Consider the following 18,695-nt stretch of genomic DNA (forward strand, 5'->3'; position numbering starts at 1 on the left):
AAAACAGTGGCAGAGCTGCTATTTTACGTCAGGTCCTCTCACCAAGCCAGGGCCTCATTCCATGAGCCACGCTGCCCCCTACAGGCCAGATCACAATAGTGTGGGAACCAATGGGAGAAAGTGGGTGTGGCCAGGAAGGCAGGCCCAGGCAGACAGAATCAATTCAAACCAAACCGGGCTGAGAATGTTCCCAAACAATCCAAAGATTTTTCTGGATTTATCTGCATGGATATGCTAATTATTTGTAAAAAAGGTATTAACCTAGTAGTTTACAATGTCCTGGTCTGTAATTTCTTTCCATGATATGCTATTAGACAAGTTACAGATTTCTTGAAGCTGGGAACTAAAAGAGTAAGTATTTGGTCACATGAAATTGATTAATAAAAAATAAACAAAGCATTTTCCAGTGTTTCCCTCTGTGCAATAACTAATATTCTTATGGTTTTTTAAAAAGAGTTATTCTCAATTGGTTATATCTCAATTTGATACCAACAAGCACCATTTCCTAATAACAGTTGCTATTCAAAATTGCTATTTCCAAAACAAATTTTTCTGTTACCACATGATACACTGCGGTATAAGGGCACTTAATATGCAAATTGCTAACATAACTTAATATCATCTTCCCTCCTGTTGCTCTTTTATTTGGTACTGAGCAGCTGAGGTTTGAGGTTTTAATCAAAGAGCATTGAATGAGGCAGTTTATAAAATCAAATGAGTATTCTTTCATTCACTGTTTGTACCTACTAAATTGTAAAATAGTCTTAGAAAGGCACTAATGCACTGATTATCTCTTTCACAGCTTGACCACATCTAAATGCAGGCTTACTTTCAAGTGTTACGATACAGCAGAATAGTGAAGCCTGCAGGCTCCAGCCCAGTGAGTAACCCAGGGCAAGTCAGTTCTCTCTTTAAGTTTCATTTTCATCATCTGTAAAATGGAGATAATAACAGTACCTCTTTCATATGGTCACAGAGAGGATTAAATGAAATAATCCACGGAAAGCATTAGCGAAGTCCCCGCCACGTAACAAGTGCTCAGCTCCTATTAAGACGATGAATTTAAGAGCTCACACTGAAACACTGCTGTTGCTATTTATTTTAGAGAAATATTCTAAGGACTTTATTAACCACCATGCTTAGCCTAAAGAGAGCAGGAGCACGCAGAAGCATCATTCTCAGCTCAGCACAGGGCTCCTCCCCCACCTCCTCCCATCAGGTTGCTGGCTTCCCGTGCAGTCGCGTGCCTGGGGCAGACAGCTAGCATAGGCAGTAATTGCAGTTATTATGCGCACAGGGTTCGTGAAGCAGCTGGCAAGGCCCATGGGTTAGGCAAGGGCAGACTGGCCTCCAACTGCGGCTGCATTAGAGGTTAGTAGAGGGTTAGTACTTGGGATGAGACAGGCAGCTGATCAGATGAGAGAAGACAGACCATGGTCTAGGCAGCAACAGTGATAGATGAAGCCCAGAGAAAGAGGGCTGAGGTTCAGCAAGCTGGAGGGGATCTAGTGGGAGCCAGAGGCCCAGAGAACCCCCTAGGGAGACACCATATTGAGAACATTTGACATGGACTGAAAGCTTTTAACCCTGAAGTTCCAAATGCACTCACTGATTATTAGAGAAAGCTCATCTCTTTGTGACAGGCTTAGCCAAGGGAGATCAGGGGTCTTCCTTATCCCCTCCACAAACTTGAGGTCTACTTCAGAGAGGGGTAAAAGCAAGTCTTCTATCTGGGGTTCCTTGAGAATATACATGAACCCAGTGCATCTGGCAGGCTCGTCAAGGTGGAGTAGAGTCAGTTTCCTTTCATGGGGCTGCGACCAACAAAAGATGTAAGAATGGATCTTCATCAAAGAAGTCTCAGCGAACAGATAATCATGGGAGATTAAACTACCTTAGCTAGTTATACCAACTCCAAACAGTTAGGCATAAAGTTTTAAACAATGATGGCCTGGGTATTTTACCTGCCTGACAAACAAAAGACTTGGGAATGCCCCAACATCTTATATTTTCATATTTTATTCTGTACATTTAGTGTCACACCCACTGACATCATCAATATCAAAGTTGTCCTTATAATCAATAACCTTATTAGAATTCTGAGCAGGGTCTGCTTTCTTTCTGAAGCTAATTCCAATAATGATTTTGGAAAGTCTGTTTTGATTCTCACTGTGTGTAGACAATCAAGAGTGAGCCAAACTTTCACACACGGAATAGAGTCGCCTTTGTCCCACAAGCACAGAGACAAGACACGACGATGCGGTGGTGGAACAGGTACCACCCCCAATTCAGTTGGACAGACACACCTTATGGGAAACCAAATTGCCAGGGACACTTGAGGGAGGAAATCTCCTTACCCAAGAAACATTGGGGGACCTGGAGGCTCAGCTTAATTAAATAAGGTAAAACTATTAGCAAAGCTGAGCAAAACTATATATAAACATGAGGACCCACAAGGGGGAACTATGTGCATTTACACAGAAACACTTGAGGTGTCAGAATCCAAGTGGTGTGGCAGCATAAATATAAAGCAAAGATAGATTCATCCTGAATTCCAATAAGCCAAAAGGTTAACCACCCAAAGCAACACTGAAGCCATTAGACATCCCAGGACGGTTGACATGGTCCACAATGGGAACTGTGAGAAGACACAAAAGCAGGAAACCCAAATCTTTCACTCACTGGCAGAGTGATTTGATATTCAGTTTCCATCATTCAAATCGAGTCTTCAAAGCCATTTAATTCGCACCTTGTATTGGCATTCACAGCGAAGGCAACCCAAACACTCCATTTTCACATTCTTTTCCACTCACAAGTCATGAGTTAAATACACTTGACTAAACAAACGCAGACATTTTCCAAACTGGTTCATGAGCGTCCTCTAGTGACAGTGAGGCCCCTTAAGACAATTCATTCCCCCACAAAACTGTCTTTGACAAGTGCAGATTCACTAAAGTATTCAATTTCTGCTGTCAGCTAAAAATAGATCTTCTGCCACAATTATTTGCACAGCCATAAACTTAACTTACTGCCCTCTCCTTAGAATCCGTAGCTAGATGAAGCCATTTCCTAAAGACTAGGCAACGCTATCATCTGAAAACATTTCAAAACAACCTTTGCTTGATCCCAACATGAATATGTTATTTCGGCTGTTGGGAAGCCTTTTCACCACTGAACAAACATGATTACAAAGTATTCAAGGAAGATTTTTTTGGAAATAATATACCTGTGTAGTTACTTCATTTCCTAACTTCTTTCAGTACTGCAGTGACTATGGTAAGTGATCCCAGGGGCTAAATCCACACAACTCTGCAGTACAATTGCCTCATCATTTATTTCCCATCACAGTTGCTGCGTGTTGTTTTTCAAATAAAGGCTTTCAACAGGTTCTTTCATCATTCAGCCTTATACTCGAGTTCTTAAACTGGTGGCCCCCAGGACAACTGCGGTCCATGGGCATGGTCTATTTACATTTAAATTTTTCTTACTGGTTGCCAACATTTAAAAATCTGGATTTCTGGCATTATCTGAAGAAAGAAAATGACCTTTGGCAACATTTTTTCTGCTTTACCACCTGGCAACATACTTCCAGGAGGCAAGGTGGGCTGCCTCTTTAGATGACACCTTCATTCAGTGAGCCAGTCACAACTTAGCTAGCATCAGTCACATAGATTACTTACCTGGTCTTGTAGGCATCTGAGATGCAACCCCTGAATTTGTAACCCCTTTCAATTCTTCCTATGAAAGTTCTCTTTAAAATCCTTGTAACCAAGCTAATCTTCTATCCTATTTGCACCTCAAAATGCTACCAACGACACAGACTAAAAGAAGCATACTCTATAAAGAAAGGCAGAAAGATATTCTCAGTAATAGAAGAATGCCAACACACAAATGAGTAGTTTAGGTTGATTTCAAACACAATCAATTCCCTCAGATTTGATAAAGTTCACTTTGTGTTTTTGAATTGTGTCTTGGTTTTGAGAGGACAAAACCCTCACCATGGGTTTACATATAGCAAACAAGCACCTGCAGATCCATCACAAACCACCTGCTCACATCCCAAGGTCATGAAAAGGAAACGGGCACTCACGGGTGTGCTGCTGTCTGAGAAGGTGTTCATGCTGACGGAGCTGCTCAGCTTGTCTGAGGTCACGGAGGGCGGGGACGGGCTCCTCTTCTCCAGGGGCTCCTGTCGCTGCAGGTACTCGCGCCATGCTCGCTGGATGCTGCCAAAAAAAACAAAACAAAACAAAAAACAGGGAACAGTGCATCCACTGTCATTCCCTGCTCATAGACTCAGAAAAGCACAAGGAGTCTGGGAAGCTGGATTTGGGGACAGGGAAACTGTAACACATAGAATGTGACACGGGAAATCGGAAGACCTTGGACTTTCTATTTCATTAATGTGACTTTCATAGACTTGCCCAAGCTAAATCAGTCTACAAGAGTCAACTTAGTCAGAAAGAGTCATCAAAGTGAAACTAGTTTGCACCCAGGAATGTACGTACTTTGATTCATGAGACACAAAATCTTTCCATTTCTCATCCTTTTTTCAATTGAGAATAATAAACAGGCTGATGTACAACTTATTCATTCACTCAATACATCACTGTTGGGGGACCATCCTGTGCCAAGGTCAGCCCTTGGCACTGCAGCTCTATGGGAGCCATTCACACAGACTTCAAGGGCGTCCCATGATGTCTGATAGCGCAGTCTACATGGTCAAGTGCAGGGGTCCTGCTCTGGGGACAAGACAGGCAAGAGCCCTGTGGTCACAAATTTTACACCCTGTGGAAGGAAACTGGGGTAATGTATGATAAATAAACAAAGAAGTGGATGGAGAAGACAAAATACTTGGAAGTGTTACGTGCTATTCAGAACTTTAAAGTAACCCACGATGAGGTGGCTGCTTGAGACTTCACCCAAGGAAGCTTTTTATTTCCTGTGATTAGTACCCTCCAAAAAAGCCATGTTCTGATTTGGATACAGAAACCCCTTCTTTGTGAAAGCCAAGTGACTTTTTTTTCCATTTGGACTAGCTTCTAATCTTTGAGATTAACATCTAGATTTTCACATGTGATCAGGGAACACACTCCCTTTTCTCCTGGGGGTTAGCTGGAAATGAAAACCTGATTGTCAGGATTCAGCCTTTGAAAATAGTTTTAAATGACTGCACTGATTCCATCACTCTCTCCTCGACTCCTGGAAGCCTCTAATCTCTATAATTCTTCCACATACAACCAAAGTCACTAAAGATGTTTCTGTGTAAATGAACTGATTTATTTTCATTTGGCTAGAATGGTTCAAAGACCATCAATTCTCAGCGGTCAGAGGATATAAAGAATACATAAATGCTATCACATTCTTGAATTTGTATATATTTCCTAATTCATCAAGGCGCTGTGAGTTATAATGCTCAAGGAAAAGTCCAGAAGCTGCAGTGAAATAATACCTTGGTGATGTCAGAGGCCAATTTCCCTGAATCTATGACACTGAAGCTTCTGGGGCCCTTACTTAGAGGCCAAGAGCTTCCAGACTCTTCGAGGAGCTCCTCTGGTGGCTTGTATAAAATTGCAAAAGGATGTATTTTTTAGGTTTTTCTTTAAGGGCTCTCCAAATTATATGCACACTGCAGGCCCCATTAAAGCAGGACCTGACCTTGCTTTGGGTCATATGTGGTCACTGTTTTCTTATGCAATGTCTACTCAAAACGCATCCATATTTATTTATTTTCCTTGGATTTAAAGATTTTAAACAGAACCTCAGAGAAGGTCCTGTAAGATTATGGGCCTGAGTTTGGTAATCCTGTTGTTTCCTCTGGGATCCATTTTATTAAGAAAGTATCAAACTTTTGGAGGCTGATTTCCATGTCATCTGAAGTGCCTGAAGTACCGGGCATCTCCCAGAGCCCTGCTGACAAGTCCCGGCAACTTGAGGGCACCTAAAGCCTGCAAACCTGCCCATCAAGGGCTTAGAAACATGTGACGTTTTAAATGTGATTTTAAAAACAGAAAATACTGACAACATATGGAATATGCACAAGATTATAGGACGAGGTATTTCTCCCCCCAACGCCACCTTTTTGAATCTCCTTGATTATTCAGAAAACATGAAAAGCAGTAGCCCCCATTTGAGATGTTACATTTTAGCTTGTTGAACACCAGGGGGCAGCATGACACCTTTAAAAAACAAAAGGATGAGCAAGTGAAAGCTTGCAAAGCCTTTAAAGCATCACCTTCCCCTTCTAGTTCTATGGGATCTTTACAGTGACATGTCAGTTTCCTTAAGTCAGAGATTAAGAAGACAATATCCTTTTCTTCCAAGTGAATGGATATCCTCTACTTTTGTTAACTGACAAGAAAATGTGAAAATATTAAATACCTTTAAAATGTGTATTAAAGCCATCTATAAGCCATTCACTTCCCTAAAGTCATTTTAATTTTTGAATAGTTATCTCACTATCCTTGCCTACACATATGAAAACAGTTTTACTTAGTTGAAAGTATATTACATTGTATTTTATTCTTTTTTTTTAATTTAAGGGTTAAAAATGAGAGGACAGTCACGTCATATTAGGCTATTACTCTAAATTGCTACACTGTTTTCCTTAAACAGTGGAGCTGTGCTATTATTTATGACTCTCTGAATCGTAGAAAAGTGTTTATATCATATACTTACTCCCCTTTAACTACACTGATGTGACGTTCACAGATTAAATGATTCTAATATTAGCTCTCAGAATACCATCTCCACATACTATTTACTGTATGACAGAATTAAAATGTAGAAGCACCTCATCCCTCAATCAAAGGGAATCACGTGTCATCTTTTCACCCCAGCTTTACTGCAATTCCTACTCACAAGGCACCTTCACGGACGCAGGGTAAACCCTAAACACCAACAACCTTGACATTTTCACTTCTGAAACCGAGCAATGGCATCAATATAATTCTTTAAAAGCTGGTTGCAGTAAGAAGGCACATTGTGTGTGTTCCTATATTTTGAATTATAAATACGGTATTGAGGTTTATTTCAAAAGAAATGATATAAAATACTTTTCTTGATTTCTTTGCCAGGTCAATTCCAATTTATCTTCTCTCATCTCAGGGATGGCATACTCGCCTGCCTCTGCCCTTTCTAGAAGCCCTTGTCAGTTTTATGGTGCAGGTGGCTCCCTCCTGCATTCGCAGCTACTTGGGGACTCAGCCTGTGCAGTTCTGGCTGTCAGCAGACGTCCTTACACAGAGGAGCAGAAGGGAGAGCTCTCTGAGGGCTGGGATGCTTAGAGGAGGCTTGAGGGAGTCCATGGTACTTTAATTAGCTTTCAAGGATGGATGGGGTTTAGATTGCTAGGGAGGAAGAGGGAAGACCTTTGGGCAAAGGCATGAAAGTGAGGGTACCAGGCAGGATGAGGCTGTGGAGACAGGAGAAGAATCCCGATGTCGCCTGGGGCCCGGGTGGGGGAAGACTGGGCAGTACCTGCCCCTGTGAGGGGGAACCCCATCCTGGCACAACTGATGGGTGCCAGACCTTTCAGCTTTTCAAGAGTAGTCAGACATCTGGATTGTTTGTGTGAAAGTTCCTAATTCTTAAATGTTACTAAATAATTTTTTAAATTTCAAAATACATTATTTCCCAAGTAAGCTGAATTTGAGGATGGGAAAAAGAGGATGCCATCAAAGAAGACACAAGTCTGAGTATGTTGGGAAACAATAGCTAATTACATGTAGCTCCTTCTGTCTGTCTTCTCCCACTCAGTCCTGCCCACAAGTGGTCTGAGGGAAGGCACTGGTATTGTCACAGTGGTAGGCTTTGCCTGGCCAACATTAATTACTCCTTCTTTTGGTTCCAGTGCCCATTTTCCCTTGGGGACCCACCAACCCTCAACCCAGGAGCTTTGGATGGAGCAGATCCTACCCCTCCACTGTAGACAGCAGTCCGTGTGCTGGGGCTGACCAACCAGCAGGCAGTGATTGGTTCATGGATGCACACTTGGCTCAAGCCAGGCCAATGAGAAGCTACTGAGAAAGCAGCCCCCTCCTGCACCTGGAGACCTCCAATTGGTAGGTTGTAAGCCTGGACTGTTCGTGGTCACTTTGCCACAATGCTGGGAGAGAAAGAAGCAATAATGCAGAGAGCAGAGCTTACAGAAGACAAGAGACAGAGATGCCTTATGACCTTGTCTGAAGCACATTAGCCCCTGGGGGTTTCTGTTGGGTGATCTAATATCATCTCTTTTTATATGTAAGTTAGTTTGAGTTGAATTTCTGTTACTTGCAATAAAGAGTCCTGGCCAAGTTTGGTGGAACAATATGGGAACTGACCTACCCAACCCTTGGACCAGATTCCCTGTCTCCCCTATTACACTGCACTCCTTCCTCATGGTTTGGCAAATGGGAGAGATGGAGAAGGGAGCAAGATGGTGGGTTTGGCTTGAGTGATAAGTAGAACCCCTATTTGTTTAAGCCTCTGTTAGTTACATTTTCTACAAGCAACTAAAAGGTACCCTAACAGATTTGTCATGTTTGTATGATTTGGTGTCGGCTGCAACCCTGGATCTTCATACAGACCTTCCCAAATGCCAGGAAAGGGCCACTGCAGGCAACAGACGGGTTTTCCATAGCAGTTGCCCTGTATCTCTAGCCCGCCATCCCAGACTGAAGTTTCTGCTCAGTTTGTAACTCCTGACCTCAGCTCCCTACTCTGACTGTTGGTACGTCTTAAGCATCTTAGAGTCATGCTCTTCTGGATCTTTCTACCAGTTTCTTCACCAACATCTATGACCACCCTAACTGTCAGCAACCCCCTGACTCCTTCACAGATGGGAATTTGGGCCACTGGGGTCTTGGCTCTTTTCTTTAGGAAGACTGAGAAGGCACTTCAGAAATGAGGCTCACAGAGGCAACTGAGTCTATGAAAGAGATCAGTAGCTCTGGGAGGTAATAACCACTCAAAAAGAAGAGTATCTGATTAGCCCGGTCCAGACACCTCTTTTCCAATGAGTCCTCTTCCTCCACTAGACTGTGAAGCCCTGGAAGGCAATGACCATGTGTGCCCATCATCTCTCTACCATTCTAGGAATATGGTAAGTAGGTGACCAACAATATATTCTCCTTAGATTATGTCCCAGAAATAGCTCAATAAATGCTCGAAGAAGAACAGGTTTTACCTCACAAGGAGGTGTGGTTAGACACAAGTATGTTTACTGTATTCTTCAGCTCTGTGACTTCTCCTTGGTGCCTTCTTATATTTTCCATCTCTTTGTTGAAGTTCTCACTGTGTTCACCCATTCTTCTGAACTCAGTGAGCATATTTATGACCTCTTATTTTGAACTTTTTGTCAGATAATTTGTTTATCTCCATTTCATGAAGGTTTTATCCTGTTCTTTCATTGGGAGCATATTCCTCTGTCCCTTCATTTTGCTTGATTCTCTGTGTTGGTTTCTATGTATTAGATGAAGCAGCCATCCCTCCTCAGCTTGAAGGGTTGGCCTTGGGTAGGAGGCGAAACTTATCATTCAACCTTGCCCCAGCTCTTGGTTGTCCCTCAAATCTCTGAGTATCCAAGTAACCTATTCTACTTTTAATAACTCCCAGTAGGTAAGGGTGTGCGAAGACCAGTCAGTGCCACAAAGGGGGGGATCTTCAGCAGCACCTAGATTTAGGCTGAATGGAAGCCAGACACTCAGGCAGCAGCTTTTAAAAAACACAATAGATACTGTCTTGTGGGACTACAAGCATAAGCCCTGCTGGCCTCCACAGCCAGGAGGAGATTGAGGGGGGTCTGCTGGGGGGGAGCCACAATAACCAGCGCACCGGACACGTATAAAAGGTCCTCTCCAAGAGATGCTGATGCTCTGCAGTGCGGCAGAGGGAGAGCTTGAAGACAGTGCCCACCTTCCAAGGTCTCAGGAAAGGTTTACAGTTGGCCCTTAGAAGCATTTAATTAGAAGCCTGACCCTTTCACAGAAAGACTGAGCTTCTGAGCTCCTGGTGTGTTGCTTCTTGCTGTGCCCTGGGAATGGTAGCTGTTTAAGAACTGTTTCTCCAAAACAACAACACCACCTCTTTCTCCATTAGTTACAGTCCTATAGGACCCACGAGTGTAAGCCCTGAGCCAGGCCACCCAGAGCCAGGCAGCGTAGAAGTGTCTCCTGGCAGCAGCCGCAAAAATCAGGGCATCATGCAAGGGTACATGCTCCTTTCTGGAAGATACCAGCAATCTGGAGTGAAGCAGAGGAAAAGCTCCAAGACTGCACGCACCGGCCTCTGTTCCCTGCTTTGCCAAATCAGAAGCTTGACCCTCAGGCCAAAGCTCCCGGACAAGGAAATAGGCTTCTTTCTCAGGAATACCAGGGGGTGTGCTTCAGTCTGCTATCTGTGCAGTGGTCTGGAGGCTATAGTCCCATGGGACCCAGGAATGACACTCCCCTGGACTCCAGAGCCAGGCAATCAAGAGACATCCCCTGGGTGGCAGCTGCAAAGGCCAGGGCAGCAGAGATAAGAACTGCGGCACCAGATGTGTGCAGAGCCTCCCCTGCAGGAGACACAGGTGCTGTGAAGCACAGCAGAGGGAGAGCGCGGAGACAGCACCCACCAGCCGGAGCCAGACAGAGAGTGGGACGATGGCGCCCACCAGCCCCAGGCCTGGAGGGTATGCCAGCAGGCCCCTGCCCCTCAGACCAACGCTTCAAAATCAGCAAATGAGTTTCTTTCACATAAAGTCTGGGCACTCTTTAAAGGGTTGCTTCTGCACTGGGCCCTGGAGTGGGTGAGTCTGCGTGTGGGCCCTTTAAAGGATGATCTTCAGTTCGCCACAGCCTCTAGGATCTCCTTGAGCCCCGCTGGTCTTCAAAGCCAGGGGTCTGGGGGCTCGTCTCTCGGGTACCAGCCTTGAAAGTTGGTGTGCTCAATGTGGGGTATAAACCTTTTGCTTCTCAGAGGAAAGCTCTGGGTTTGGAGTTCCCTCGGGATGGTGGGCTGTCACCCCGGGGGTGGGGCTTATGGAGAGACTGTGTCTCAGCTTTTCCGATGCACTTTGATGTGGTTTCCCTCTTGTTTGCCCAATGTGAAGGGGTCACTCCACCAGTGTTTTGGGTTTTTTTTAATATATGGAATTGTAGCTGTAGATTCAATGCATCCGTGGGAGAAAACGGTACAGGGTCTTCCTACATCCCTATCTTAAACCAGGACTTCCCCAAAACTAAATGTGTTTAGAGTGATATGGATTCTTGTTCAGTTTTACTTCTCATTAGCTGTGGCCTTGGGCAAAATACTAAACTTACCGGCCTACATTTTGCTTATGCACAAAATGGGAATAACAATAACTTCTTTGTAACTCTTGCAGAGTCAAGATAAAGTATTTAAGTCACTTAGCCCCAAACTTGACAAATAGAGGTCTGAGATAAATTATTATAATTACTTAAGGAAATCATGGAAATCATATACATTGATATGATACACTGGATTCCTAAGGATCTTTACAGACAATATTTTAGTAGCCCAATTTGACACAAAATATATTTGGAAAAGGTACAATTGCATGGAAAAGACACACTAGACTAAATGTGTTCCTTGGATTTTCTCACTGAAAGCTCACTACAATCCTTTAAGACATGATTAGTGTTCTCATTTTATAGAGAAGTGTAACTGAGGCCCAGAGAGGTAAGCAGTGCTTGCAAGGTCACACAGCTGGTAAGGAGCAGAGCTGGGATTTGAACCTAGGGTGCTCTAACTCCAAAGTCTGTGCTCTCAATCCCACTTCTCTCATATCTTTTTAATTAAACTTTTGACTACAGTTGACAGGTATTACTCTCAAACAAATGCAATTTAACAAGGCTTCATTGAAAACGAGCTTTGCAATTCTCTTGGGAATTGTCTTCCTTCTCAATAGTGTGTCTGTCTGTCTCTGTCTCTCCCTTATAGAATCTAAATGTTATTTGATCACTAAGTAAAATATGTTAATAAAAAATAAGGAGAGGAATTGAACATATTTAATGAGCAGACTTTTAAAAGATGATTCATATCCAAAAGATCGCTACGTTGTTCCATCACAAAATATACATACTGTTAAAACATAAAGAGAGGGATTGCACAGAGTCAATGAGCAACTTTTAAATGACGGTTTGTATTCGAAAGATGCGCTTTAGATCTCGCGGCAACAGGCAAGGGGTGACCCCAGCATGAAGGGCAGAGGTTTGGTGGGATTTGGAGGGTCTGTTTCCTTCCTTTGCAGTCCGGCCTCGGTGCTAAAGCCTGCACCCCTTTGATGTGTGTGCGCACTCCCAGCCTCGGCCCTTAAGCACACTCCCATCTTCAGTCTAAGGGTCGCGACGACAGCCTCCGTTGTGGTGCTTTCACTATTACTTTTGCTTGCACCAAATTTTCTGACAGAAGAGGCTTGCTTTTGTTTGATCTTCAGGAAACTTGCCTTTCACCTCCCCAAAGTGACTTTTTATTAATAGCTGTGCAATCTTGATTGTTTTCACCCCTTTGATGCAGTTCTTTGATCCTCCAAGTCTAAAACTCAAAATAACCTCTTAACGGTGGCTTTCGTGAGCCAGGGAATGCACCCTTCCCGACATGTCCTCTCGATTCCACCCTTCAACACACATGTTCTTTCCCTGTAGACCTCTGCTTCTTTCCACTGATTCCTTGCATGGCCACATACAGGTTTAGGCTTTCTTATCAAAATATTTCCTGTTTATGTTGTCCTGAGTGTGAGGGAACAACCGAGACCCTTTCCTGCCCCATCTGACCCCGACCAGGTTCGCACTAGCAGCAGGGTCACAGTGGAGGCGCCCACACCTGAGAAGAGTTCTCATCTTACCTCATCTTTGACATTCAGAGACTGACCTGCCAAGGTGCACCCCCCTTGGGGCTTGCAGGAGCTGGACTGTCCAGAAAACCTTCATTGGAACCTGCTGCTCTCCCCACATCAGGGTGGCGATTGGAGAGTTTCCAGGAAAGCAGATGTTGTGGTGTCATAACTCTCACTTCTCCCTACCCCGCCTTCTACCTGGTAAAGGTACGTGTTCAGCTGGTTCCCACTAATAGAAGACAAAAGACTCTACGAGAAAGCCTGTGAAGTTTGACAGTGACTCCAGAATGTGGGACAAGGCCCATCTTTCATACCCAGTGCTCCGCAGGCCTAAGGAAGGTTCCCTGGGAAGCAGGGATGGGGGTATGCTGAGATCCTCCCTGTTGAGGATGCCAAGGTCGGCCTAGGGGAGACAGCCCCAGCAAAGCAATGGATACATTGAGGGGTGCAGCCCACACCACTGGTGGGGGCTCAGGGGAGACCCAGTGACCCTTCCCACAGAGTCCCAATCCTTAGGTCTGTTTTTAAGGAAAGAACTGCCTGGCGGTGCAAGAGCTCACCATCAACAGGAAACCTGGGGCAGCTTCGGTGTTCAGCACTCAGAGGGTGGGAGAGGTGAGTGACAGCAGGGGAGGAAGGGAGAGGGAAGGGAGGGGAGCTGGGGAGGGTGGAAAGAGGAGATGAGGGGGAAGGCGGGGAGCTAGCTGCACAGCTGTAGGAAAGGTCTAATGGGTGGAGAGGAGATGTTCGGCCTGTCATGAGATTTAAGAATTTAATAACCAGATTAGACAAGAGTCACTGAACTGGACTAAATTCTCCAATGGGACTCAAATTCCATTATTGGACAAGATTAAGTTTTCTCTCCCTCATCCCCCTCTGGTGAGTGGAAATGGGGTTCAGAGTTATTAGGAGAGAGAAAACCATTCTGTTTGCACCTCACTGGGCTGAGACTCCCCCATCAAACCAGCTACACATAAAATCTCTGAGCTGGCTGGGCTCTCGGGCACAGAGAGTTTTCCTTTGCTTGCTCCTCCTCCTGGCACCTGTCGCTCTGCCCCTACAGCTTGGAGATGATGAAGACTAAAAAAGACCAGGGAGGGTTCTTAACTTCGTTTCAGCATTCAAATTAAACACTCCAATTTTTCACACAACCAACTTTCCTTTCCAGCGCTTTTTCAGTTAAGAGGATGTTATCTTAATGAGAAAATTCCTAGGATAAGGCAACCTATGTTTGGAAACCAACATCTTGTGTAGTAAGGCTGACACACTGCTTATATAAAGTGATTTGCGGGCCTGATTCATTATTCATTTAACTAAGTACGACGCAGAGTAACCTAGCAGGGGACCCAACTGGTTCAGAAGCCACGTTTGAATTTCACCTTGAGAGGTAGCACTATGTGCTCGCTCAGAGACAAGCTTTTTACTGATAACCAAGGTTAACGTAGACTTACAGGGGTGTGTATTAATGTTTGCTTTTATCCACCAGGATACTGTGTATCTGTGTCATGTCTGTTGCAATTCCTAAATCCAGCAACGGCTTGTCGTACACCTCCAGGTGCCTTTCTTCAAGGGGACTTCTTTTCTAAAAGATTCCTCTTTGGGCTTTTTGCACATGATCAGTGACCCTGGCCAAGCTGTCACGTTTAAATTCTCCAGATACGTGCTTCTCAGAGTGTTAAGCTCTGTGTGTGTGTGTGTGTGTTTAAGAGAGCGGGAGGAAGAGATTATACACACCCTCACTGGCAATACTTACATGCACCCCTGAAGGAAATATGAATGGGAAAGGATCACAGAGAACAAGCACAGTTTAAGAGTACATCTACAGTGATTACGTTAGGCCCCTTCCCTACTTGGTAATGGTTTTAGAAGGTCGTTATTTTGTTCTAGAATACCACATCACCTGTTTCACCTTGGGTCTTACTAGTTTCACTTTTATTAATATTGAGGTGTATTTAGCAGTATTTTTGTGCAATAGTCATTGGTAGTGGAGGAAAAGGACTCTCATTTGGCCCTATTAAGAGAGAATAAGAAAGAAAAGGATAAGAAGTGAGGAAGAAAGGGAAGAGATATTTTCCCAAAACAACTGGGTAAGAGCTGGACTGGAAGCAGGAAGAAGGAACAGGGTTGAAAAGATGTGTGTGTGTGCGTGCGAGTGTGTGTAAAAGAAATAACCCAGTTGTTCCAAGGTGGAACTAACAAGTTACTAAGAAGAGAGACAGTGGAAATGCTAGTAGAAGCTGAAGAACGTTACTCGAAAAGGGAAAAACCAAGAAATGATGAAGCAAATGGCTTTGCTGCCGCTTAGAACAGGGAGGAAACAATGTATAACATATAAATGTGAAACAAATGAATGTGTAATTCTTGTATCCCTACATTCTAGAATAGTTCAGAGATTAAGAAAGCAAGAACTTTAAAACAAGTGCTTTAAAGTAAACTTTGAAATAACTTACATTTTCACCTTTGATTCCAAGGGCTGTAGATTGAGATGATATTTTTCAATATTATTCTCCACATCCGTGGCCAGCGGGTGACTACAAACAGAAATAATGCCTCAATATAGCTGAACCCATAAAGTTGACATCTACATCAATAATACTGCCAATTTAGATTTAATTGAAAAGGCAAATATATATTCAATTTTATTCACTTTAATTTATTAATAGGGTCCTAAAAGTTCCTATTGATGGGTGGTGGATAAATAACTGTACATAGAAAGAAAATGTTGTTTTGTTTTTTAACATCACTGTTCTTGATTTCTGCCACTCAGCTCAACATTCATCTAAGGCATGTAAGTCATTTACTTTAAGCAAAGAGGAAAGCGGACCGTTAGGCCGTTTCGGGGGAAAGTAAGTACAGTGTTACAAATCTCCTGGTATCGTCCAACTAGCGAGTAGTAGAAAGAACTTAATTCATTCCCTACAGTGCTACCACTAGTGAACCTTTCCTCCTTTCATTCTGTAAACTTTTTCAGAGCTCCCGCTATGAACAAAGCCTGAATCTGCCCTGGAGAAAGACAGATGATGATGAATATATGGTCACTGCTCCTATGAGTTTATGTAAGACAGTCACTGGATACTACAGTGGTCAAGGAAGGCTTCACAGAGCGGATGGCAGTTGTGCTGGGTTTTGAAGAATGGACAGGAATTAGACAAGTTGAGACGTAAAAGGTAATACATATGAGGAAGATATTAAAACAAAGGAGTAGAATCCAAAGAAAACAAAAACACTGATTCAAAAAGATACATGCACCCCAATGTTCATAATAGCATTATTTACAATAGCCAAGATATGGGAGCAACCTAAATGTCCACCAACTCTGATATTTTCAATTATAGTTCAGTTTTTTTAAGTGCTAGTGGTGACCCATCAAATCGATTTAAGAAACTATCAATGGATTGTGATCTACAGTTTGAAAAACACTGCTGCAGGGAAATAAAGCATTTGAAACAGGAAAATGTGATGAATGGGATGTCTAAGAATGGTTTGTGGTGGGAGTGAGCAAGAAGAATGAAGGAAATTATTTAGGTGGGTATTCAAATTGGCCAGGTAATGAGGACCAGTATTACAGTGATGGTAAAGAAAAGGAAAAGATAAGAAAAAAAACATGCCAAAGGCATCATTAGGATAATGACTGTATTCTCTCCTCCTGAGAAAGGAATAACCAAGTGATGAGGAAAACATGATAGATCATATGTATGTGCACATGGCCACTAGGTGGTGCCATCAGCCCAAGATAGCTTTGTGGTTGCCCAGATGGGATGCTGAGAGGCAAGGGAAAAAACCGTCTCATCTGGTCTGTGCTGTTGGTGTTCAGGGTCCATTATTAATTTAACCTCATTCCCTCATTTATAGATATAGTAAATGTCTCCTATGGGCTAGGAATAATGTAAAACATGGGGATACAATGGTGAAAACACTAAACGTGGTTCCTGTTCTTACGGTCCAAGAAGATGGATATTGAACAAGTAATTTTAAATGTGATGGATGTTATTAAAGGGGAAACACAGAGAGACCTAATCCAGTGTCGGTAGGCATGGAAAGTCTCATTTTTATAGTTCTGTAGTCTTGTAGGAACAACAGCCTTAGAAAAAGGATACTTTAAGTGCTGTAAGTTATACTCCTTAATAACAAATTAGCAAATTGGGCAACAGAGATACAAGTGAGGTGTTGTGGGCCCTGCTGATATATAGCAACCAAAGACAGGGCTCAAGTCATCACAAAGAGAAATTTTTTAATAATATTAACAAATTTATTAATTTGGGATTACAATGTATAAATTCTCAACAAACTATATACTACGAATATCTGTAGGTTTCAATTGGGTAGCTTTCGTTCACTCTATCCATAATTGCCTGTGGGTAATAAAGTGACGATGTCAGAAGAATGTGTGTCGGGTACCCAGCCTGACTCAGCATTTACCAAGCATAGCAGTCAGCCTAAGGTCTTACTGAAGTTAATGATGATTACCAAAAACAACAGAGTCATAAGCAGCCTCCTAATTAATGGCCTGACTAATTACTCTTCTCTGTATGGGCACATGCCAAGCTTCACAGAGAGAGAGAACACAAATGCACCAGAGTGGCCCAGTATATGGTCTCAAATAGAACGGAGTCGCAGCCTCCCCGCCCTTCCCACTGACTGTCTACCACAAAGCCCTGTTGAGCATTCAGAATAACTGTAATGTTCCAAGGGGGAATAACCGATCAACTGTTATGACACCACTATCACTTAACTTACGGTCATTTCAAGTAGCTGAGATGATTTACATCAGCACCTAAGTCAGCTACAGCTGTAATGAAATGCCTAATCTGCTCACTCAAAGCACACCAATTTTTCAATCAAATTTGACAGCTTTGAAGGACACAGGCCTGTCCTGAAGCAGACCAGGAAGACCTTCAGAACTCCAGGCAAGTGGGTAGGGTTGTCCCAACTGGCAGCCACTGCTAGGACAAAGCATGAAAGTCCTGTGTGTTTTGAGGGAAGACTTTAAATTCCATCCCTGGAATTCCTCAATCAGGACTGGGAAAAATAAGCACACAAAGCAGACTGGCCATTTCCAGAAGCTTTGTAGCTTTCTCAGGCTTCTAGATAATCAGAGGGAAAGAACAGAGGAAGGGGGAGGAGGCAGAAGTCTACACATAGACCATTAATCTTCACATATCTTCCTGTCAGCACAGAGCTGGGAAAGATACATGTTGGTGTTAGTGAGGGACTTAATATAGAATTGTGGTCAATTAGCAAGGGAAAAAAAAAAAACTTCTACAGTTCACTTCCTATATTAAAATCAATAATAAAAAAACAGCATAGCCAGATTTAATAAATAAATGAGCTGAGCCGAATACCGCAGAGAAAGTGTGTCTTCAGACAATTAAGCTAAATGAGGTTACTGAACAACCAAAAAAAAAAAAAATCTAAAATGCATGTAGACCACTGGTTCTCAACCCCAGATCCTCATTAGAATCACATGAAGGAAGCTTTTAAGAAATACTGATTCTAGGACCTCACCCCCAGGGATTCATACTTGAGTTGTCTGGGGTTGGGGGAGCTTAGGCCAGCGCATTTTTATTAAACTCCCTGGTGATTGTAAGTGCAGTCAAGATGATGAACCACTGATCTAATGTCATTATCACACTAATCACCATAGAACACAAAACCTTCTTTCCAGTTTCAGCCAAAAGCCTTCAGGTATTATTGTTTACATATAACTAGCGATGGTGGTAGCGAGAGGGAGGAGGAATATCAAACTATTTTATTCTTATTTATTCATATTAATGAGAACCAGGTAAATTAAACAAGGGTAAATTAACAAGGGTAAATGAAAGCCACAGGTAAGCCAGAAACTTCATTTGATCAAATGAACCTGTTCTTCAAGTGC

At 43.0% G+C, this 18,695-nt stretch overlaps 1 protein-coding gene across 1 annotated transcript in view; it reads right to left on the bottom strand.

The window, feature by feature from the left end:
• Nucleotides 1-2,570: 2,570 nt before the first annotated feature.
• Nucleotides 2,571-18,695, bottom strand: part of IQCJ (IQ motif containing J) — a 163,396-nt gene continuing 147,271 nt past the window's right edge. The window contains exons 3-6 of the mRNA XM_032483079.1: nt 15,271-15,351; nt 4,091-4,226; nt 3,681-3,738; nt 2,571-2,638 (exon numbers count right to left, since the gene is read on the bottom strand). Coding sequence (XP_032338970.1) covers nt 2,571-2,638; nt 3,681-3,738; nt 4,091-4,226; nt 15,271-15,351 — 343 coding nt within the window. The remainder of the gene's footprint in view (nt 2,639-3,680; nt 3,739-4,090; nt 4,227-15,270; nt 15,352-18,695) is intronic.

The sequence above is a fragment of the Camelus ferus genome, chromosome 1 (assembly GCF_009834535.1).
Source record: "Camelus ferus isolate YT-003-E chromosome 1, BCGSAC_Cfer_1.0, whole genome shotgun sequence".
Lineage (NCBI taxonomy): Eukaryota > Metazoa > Chordata > Mammalia > Artiodactyla > Camelidae > Camelus > Camelus ferus.